The 7,162-nt window shown below is 61.6% G+C and overlaps 2 protein-coding genes across 3 annotated transcripts; both read right to left on the bottom strand.

The window, feature by feature from the left end:
• CHLRE_14g608100v5 (uncharacterized protein) lies at positions 1–4,956 on the bottom strand. Of its 2 annotated transcripts, none has more exons than XM_043069917.1 (12): positions 4,448–4,956; positions 4,084–4,302; positions 3,239–3,908; positions 3,077–3,151; positions 2,887–2,979; positions 2,703–2,813; positions 2,489–2,593; positions 2,297–2,398; positions 1,569–2,208; positions 1,335–1,502; positions 648–1,004; positions 1–471 (listed from the first exon to the last, which is right to left on the bottom strand). In XM_043069917.1, exons 1-9 carry the CDS (start codon positions 4,697–4,699, stop codon positions 1,835–1,837), a joined length of 2,001 nt encoding a protein of 666 aa, XP_042916590.1. In that variant the 5' UTR covers positions 4,700–4,956; the 3' UTR covers positions 1–471; positions 648–1,004; positions 1,335–1,502; positions 1,569–1,834. The 2 variants fall into 2 exon arrangements, with proteins under 2 accessions (XP_042916590.1, XP_042916591.1); XM_043069918.1 differs by having other exon boundaries at positions 4,448–4,796.
• Positions 4,957–5,127: 171 nt separating this feature from the next.
• CHLRE_14g608093v5 (uncharacterized protein) lies at positions 5,128–6,622 on the bottom strand. The gene has a single exon (XM_043069916.1). The coding sequence runs from the start codon at positions 5,920–5,922 to the stop codon at positions 5,608–5,610; it is 315 nt and encodes a 104-aa protein (XP_042916589.1). The 5' UTR covers positions 5,923–6,622; the 3' UTR covers positions 5,128–5,607.
• Between the last annotated feature and the right edge of the window lie 540 nt (positions 6,623–7,162).

Below are 7,162 nucleotides of genomic sequence, written 5' to 3'. Positions count from 1 at the left end.
CAGGGAGCTGGTCACGGCAGTTTGGCACCGTGTGGCACCGTGTGGCACCGTGTGGCACCGTGTGGCACCGTGTGGCATGGTGGCGCCTGTACTAACCACAACTGGTTCCGTGTGATGTCCACATTCGCATAGCCTTGCCTACACAGCCTAGCCCACATAGCCTAGCCCACACAGCCGCGCACGCAACACCCTAGCAAGGCCGCGGGCACCAACCAGCCTGCGCTCTACGCAACATGGCGCTGGCCTACCCCTATCTCACACAGCCCCCGGCCCATTGTAAATCTCCGTAAATGCCGTGTCCGTTTCAAACTTAACCACGTCTGGGTGAGCCAGGCGGCACTGTGCCTTCAAGCCCGTTAGCAGGCGCAGGTCTGCAAAGCGCCTCACGCGGCTCAATGCTGTATATATCTGCCCGTACGCGAAGGTCCTGTGAATCTCCACGCAAGCTTGCGGAATAGTCTGTCCCTGGCTCTGCGGTTGCAAGATGTCACAACGTGATTCAAGCACATAAGCAGACCGGCCGCACCTTTCTGAATGCTACTACACGCGCGTGCGCAAGAGCATGCGCACGCGCCCGCCCACCCGTCCGCCCGCCTGCCCACCCGCCCGCAGGGTTGTATGCATGCGTGACACACTCCCAGGCTTACCTTGTGGATCGTAAGGGCATATCCAGCAAGCAAGGGAAGTTGCAAGCGCGTTGCAAAGACATCCCCGCAAGTTATGTCCTGCACCGAAAAACTGTATGGAAGCACTGGGGCGGCTTCCAGCGGGCTGCCATCCTCCTTCGTCCACGACACAATCGGCCACCTCAGGTGCTCCTGAACCTGGGGATACTTCTCTCGTGCTTCATCTTTCGTCATGCCAAATGGCAGGTCCGTTCGGGGATCAAGCTGGTCAAAATAGCGCTGGCGACCGGCTGCTGTGGTGACGGCCATTGTAAAGCCCTCCACTTTGCCCTTGCAGCCATTCACCACACCATTGCCCAGGTTTGCACACGCAATCACCTGCGAGTGCGTTTCCATAAGTTGTTCATTTTCGCGTGCGCTGCTCCATGCCTGCAGTTTCAGCAAGCTCCATCCCCCTCGTGCCCACCTCATCTTTCCCCACCCCTCTACCCAGTCCTCCCTCCCCTCCCTTCCCGTCCTCCCTCCTCCCCCCCTCTCTCCTCCCTCCCCACATCCGCTTTCCCCAACCTCCTACCTTGCCCCTTCCCGCTCTCCCCCCTCCCTCTCCCCCTGGTTTAGCTTGGCCCGGCATTACAACTGCCCACCTGATCCCCGCGTCCCCTCCCCGTGCCTCCTCGCTCCCGCCCTTGCCAATACCCGATACCTTACCTCTGCTCCAACACACAGCTCAAGCCAGGGGCTCGCCACCACCTGCCCAAACAGGTGTTTCCAGTGCGTCACGTCATCACCGTCATCAGCTGCGTCAGGCTCTACATCCTCGTACACGTCGTCATCTGGGCCCAATTCCACAAGGTCCTGCTTCACACATTGCCGCACCTGCAAGGTGTAAACAGCAACGTGTCAAAGCTCGTGGCTGCAAGCTTGCGGTCCCCGCAACCTTACCGTATTGGTTGAGTAATTGTGATCTATGGCGTGGTATGCAATGGCTTCGCGACCGCCCCGCACTGCCTCCAGCCGCTGCTCGTTCCAGTACGCCGCTCTTCTCTTGGTGCCGCACAGCGTGACCGCAGTCGCAGGATCAACTGCCACGTTGGACAGGCGCCCTTGCAGCTTCTGATAAATGTCCGTCGGCATCTGGTCTATTGCCAGCCGTAGGCCATCCAGCACCGGGCCCAGCGGATCCCCAAGCGCAGTACGCCAGTTGTAGGTCAGCCGCACACACACAAACTTCGCCGCATACCACTCAACACTCTGAAATGCGTACAGTGCAGGCACATACCGGTACTTTGCCTCCTTTGAACCCTCAACACACGCTGGATTCCTTTCACTGCGTTACCTTCGATGTCTTCGTCGCCACTGCCGTCCGTCTCCACATCCGCGCTGCTGTTGATGCTGATGGCGGGGCTTGACGCTGTCGCCGTTCCAGGCGCAGGGCTGGCGAGGCGCCCAACGCTGCCGCCTACACCAGCGCCACTGCCGCCGCCACCGCGCCTCATGCGCACGCCACCGCCGCTGGCAGTATCGCAGTCCATAGCACCCGGCATGTCTTCGTCAGGGTCCAGAACGCTGAACGGGTTCTCACCTGCAGCGCGCGCGAGACAGCAGCGCAACATTCAGCCCTCCCTTCCCTGCGGGCCGGTCCCCCCCCCCACCCCCAGCCTCGAACTTACCATCGAACAGCACCTCGTCAGTGGTACGGGCCTTCTTTGCGATTGGGCTCACCGCGGCATTGCCTGCTGGAGCAGGCACTTTCTGGCTGTTGTCATGGCCACCTGCGTCCATCCCAGAGCACACAGAATGTTAGGTTGTTTTTTTGTTCTTGGTGAGCGCCCGTGCAATGTACGGTATCCATTCAGAATCACCTGGGGCGGTGCCGCTGGGGTGTGCCCGTTTGGAGCGGTAGGCCACCTCAGTGAAGCCCATCGCATCCACCACTGCCGATAGAGCCGCCGGCACCCGCCCACGTCCTGCAGGAACCGAACGGTTGGTTGGCGCCATGTCTGCGCTGCCGTACCCGTGGTTGTACCGTGCCTCTATGCCCCCATACACGTCCGAACAATGAACACCACCACTCACCGCTTGCCTCCACTGCTTGTACGGCAGCGGCCGTCAGCCCACGTGCCGCCTCATGGCGAGGTGATGTGCGGCCGGCGGGCGCCGCTATGCTTGCCAGGCGTCTGTCCGAGCCTGCATGCATGTTCACATTGTCCTAACTGACCGCGAAGTCTTCTACCTGAGTGTACTGCGAATAATGACTCACCCGGCGTAGGTGAGCGCTGGGCAGCAGGCAGGGCGGCTGGCGCAGGCCTTGGCGGCGTCACCAGCCCCAGCGCCAGTTGCACGCCAGGACGCTCTGCAGACATGCACAACACCCCATGCAAGCATTACGCAACTCAGTGTTGTGAACCCCCTGTGGTCTAGGAAGTGCTCCTTCATCTCACGATACCAACCTGAACAGCTGGTAGGTCGCCCAGCAGCACCGTTCCGCACTTGCAGCCCAAAGCTGTTCGAACCGCTCCCACTTCCTGTGACCATGTAAACCGAATGCTCACACACACGAACACCATACATGAAGGGTGTACGCATAGCAGCCACAGCCAGCAGCCACTTACCTCCCGCCGCCACAGCAGCCCATGCCGGCACAGTCTGCGCGGCCTCCAGGTCAGCCGCCAGCGCTGCCAGATGGTCCGGCAGCCGCACCACGCAGTTGCTGAAAGCGTCCATATACTGCGTGGCCTCAACCGTGTCTGCAAGGTACTGCACTTCAAGTGTGCTCCCGCCCATGCTAACTGCTGATGCGTGACCGCAGCCGAGGTACACTACTACCGCCTCGCCCGGCCCAAACACCGTTGCTGCACCCTGCTGTTGGTCCGACCGGACCCGAGCTAGTGTGCTCTCGGGCGCCACTAGCTGGGCTGCCAGGCCCCCGCCCTCCATGTCAGTTGCGCCGTACACGAACAGGATGGGCAACCTCCCCAACTCCCGGTGCCGCGCTGCGACTGCTGCTACTGCATCCGCTGGGTCCAGGTACGTGTCTGGCAGCTGCCCCTTGCCCTTCCTAAGGGACGCTGCGGCTGCTGCCACGGGATCACCACGAAGGCTTTCGCCAGCACGGCGAAGGCTCTCCAGCAAGTGCTGAATGCCCGGGCGCACCTCTTCGGGCACCTGCGCCAGCCACGCCGCCGCCATAGAAGCGTCTGCAGGCAGCTTCGCCTCCACGTCGGACACCAGGCGCTGCCGCAGCGCCATTCCCCCGTCCTCATCTACTGTGGACAGGTCATCCTGCGGCCATGACCCAGCAGACAATGTGGCGGGTTTTCATCAGTATGCCCTGCTGTTGCACACGCATGCAGCACTGCGCACGATGACCACTTCATACAATTAAAGTACAGCTTGAACTACGCCTAGGGGCTTACAGGTGTGTGTACAGTGTCAGCCTAGAATAATCCCTGCCTACCTCCACGGCCGCCACGGCCACCTCACTCAACGGGACCCCTTGCGCAAGTGCGCTGGCCATGAGGGCCGTCGGCATGCAGGCGTGCGCGGCTCCGGGCACGCCAATCGTGTGTGCGTGCTCCAGCACCGACAGCAGCGTCAGTAAGCGTCCGCTGAGACCCGCAGCTCGTTGCAGCGCGGCGCTCAGCTTGGCGCCAGCGGCCGAGCTGGCTTTCATCTCCTGCAACAAGACGCATCGTTGCTGACGGTTCATCTCTTTGCGGTTTTTCCGGTACGCCTTGCGACCACGACATATCAGTACCCTCTGCAGGTGGCATTGCATCCGCTGTCTTCGCGCTAATCCTTCGCGCTATTCCTGAGCTCACCTGCTCCGACGCCGGCTTCAGGATGATGCTCCCGGCTCCCTCAGTCCGCAGCGCCTTCGCAGACTCTAGCACTCGGCCGCGCTCACGGGCGTCGAAACGAGACGCAGCGTTTGCCGCGACCACAGCGACCCTCGCAGAAGCAGACGCGGCCGCTTGCTGCCGAGCTGCTGCCTCTTCCGCCCGCTTTGCTTGCCGCTGCTTCTCTTCGACATCTTTTTTCGCCCTATCTAAAATAGAAAAGAAGTCATCCATTCTTACGCGAAGTCACTAGACCGAAAGTACTCGAACCCTGCTCGTAGTGCTCGTGGTGCTTGAATCTCAGGTAGTGTTCAGCTTTAGTGTGCGTATCAGTATGTATGTGTGCCCCGCTGGACTGCAACTCGGCTGCCAAGTTCGGCCGCTTCAATCGAAGCTTCGCGTACCCTACCATGCCCCGACGCCAACCGCGCCACACGCCGCATTTGCGCGCCCGTCTTCTGCACTACTTTTTCATAGCCCGCCTGGTCCCCTGACGCAGGAATCCAGCCGCTGGCCCTGCCCAATAACCGCAACTAGGCCGCTACCTGTGCGGCTAGTCCCCCCTCACACCTCACACCCTCTAAACATCTACACCGGCCTCACACACCCGTGCTAGATACCTACACCTCCCTGCCAGTTTCCGCCCACCTGCAACCATAGTTAGCGAATAGAGGTTACATGTGGGATGACAGCCACGGGCAAGCCAGGGCTCCATAAACGCACGAGACACGTACGCACACTCGAGGAGGGAACCTCGAATGACCCCCATGCTCCTCGCCTCACTAAAGGAGGGGAGGAACCCCGAGCAAGGCTCACCGCAAACGCTAGCGCTGCTCACCTAAGCCGCGGGTCGGCGTCAGACTGACTGCCATTTTGCAAAGTGCAACTCCTACCCCAAAACACCAGCACCAACAGGGCAGGGCCCTCACACTGTTGGGTGCAGCCCGAAGCTGCATCCTGTAGACGGCCTAGGGCCGTGCAAGTTCGCTGAACCACGAGGATCAGCCGGTCCGACCCATCAGACAGCACAAGCCATAGCGCCCGTAACCTAGCACAGGCGGTGCAGGCACGCCCACCGCCCAACCAAGTCCACACAGCCTCGCAACACCCTAGCACAGCAGACAGCGCCAGCCAGCCTTCGCTTAGTCGGCCTGCGCCAGCCAGCCTTCGCTGGACTGCCTTCGCCAGACTGCATTCGCCAAGCAGGTCTCTCCACTGTGTAGATGCGCCCACAGCTCCAGCCGCCGCCGCCCGGAAGACGCCGGTCCTGGCTCCCGCCGCAGCGTGCCCCGGTTCACGCGCGGCGAGCCCGGCGCCACGTCAGGCCGCGGCAGCAGCCCACAGCAAGAGTCGCCAGCAGCTCCAATCGGCCCTCCGTTACCGAAAGAGCCGCTCAGCGACACGCCACTGCGAGCCCGGCAGCAGCGAGCGCCCCGCCAGAAGCATCGCGAAGCCATGAGGACGAGGTCGACCGGCGAGCAGGCGCGCCACCCACGCTAGGTCGCGAAGGCTCCACGGTGTGAGATCATGATGGTCGGCAAAGATTGCCAGAGCGGGGACCGCTCGGCAGGACGGCGACGATGATGTCGCCGACTGAGTGTCGCGCCGCAGCCAGAGCAGTACTGACGCACTACAGCTGACCTAAGCAACGCCAGGGACGCCATGGAGGCGCCACAGGGGATTGGCGCGGCCACGAAGGCCGGCCAGGAACTACTACCGACAAGGAGGGTCAGGGCGCCGAGGCGCCCTAACGCAACCAAGCGGAGTAGAACGAGGTTTTTTCTACGGTAACGCCTCGAAACACGGGCTCGCAGATCGGCGCTGGGTGACGCGCATTCCCTAATCAGGGGCCTCCTCCTGCCCCGGCGCATCAGCGCCAACTGGCTCGCAGACCGGCTTCTAGAAAGCAGGATAGCTCTCGCGGGGAAACCATCAGAACCCGCCGCACCAGCGTCCGCACCCGTAGAGCAGCGACCTAGGAAGGCCGAGATGGCGCTCGTTCGGGGAAGTTCGGCACAAGTATGTTCAGTGCCTACACAGGTAACGGAGCCGAACCGTTCCTGATGGGTTTCGATCTTGCGACCTTGATGTGACTCCGGCACCCAACTCCGGCATCGTGGCGCAAGACCACCCGCGTACAAAGCCCACGGGCGGGCCAGCTATCTACATATGGGGTCGAAAGTGTGGCGCAATTCTGTGCGTCGTCGCGCACAGCGCGATTCAGGCGGAGTTGATTAGCATTAACGACTGATCACAGCTTCACGTATGCCTGATCTTATTTCCAGGGCGCGAGAGCGAGTGCAGCGTATGAACGAAGCCGGTAACTGCGCTTTCTTGGCTTCCTCGAGAATGCGCGCAGCTATAACTTACATTGCGATGTATTAGCGACACAGTCTGGCCTGCCAGAGCGCGCACTTGCAAGAATTTCAGAGCGCGCTCGTTCCGATCGGCTGGGATGAAAGCTTACACGATATGTGCGAGCAGCTGTATCCGTTGATAGAATCGGTGAGCAAAGTCATGCACAGTTGCGATGTGCTGTGAACTTTTAGCACGCTCGGCGACCCAGCTCGGCGAACCTCCTCGCTGGCGGGGGGAGGGAAACCCTCCCCCCTGCACCGCCCTCCCCTTCTGCGCGCTGCACAACACGCCTGCGGGGGGAGGGAAACCCTCCCCCCTGCACCCCCCTCCCCCAGCTTC

This window comes from Chlamydomonas reinhardtii, chromosome 14 (assembly GCF_000002595.2).
Source record: "Chlamydomonas reinhardtii strain CC-503 cw92 mt+ chromosome 14, whole genome shotgun sequence".
NCBI classification, from domain to species: domain Eukaryota; kingdom Viridiplantae; phylum Chlorophyta; class Chlorophyceae; order Chlamydomonadales; family Chlamydomonadaceae; genus Chlamydomonas; species Chlamydomonas reinhardtii.
This window is presented reverse-complemented; position numbering and strand designations above follow the sequence as displayed.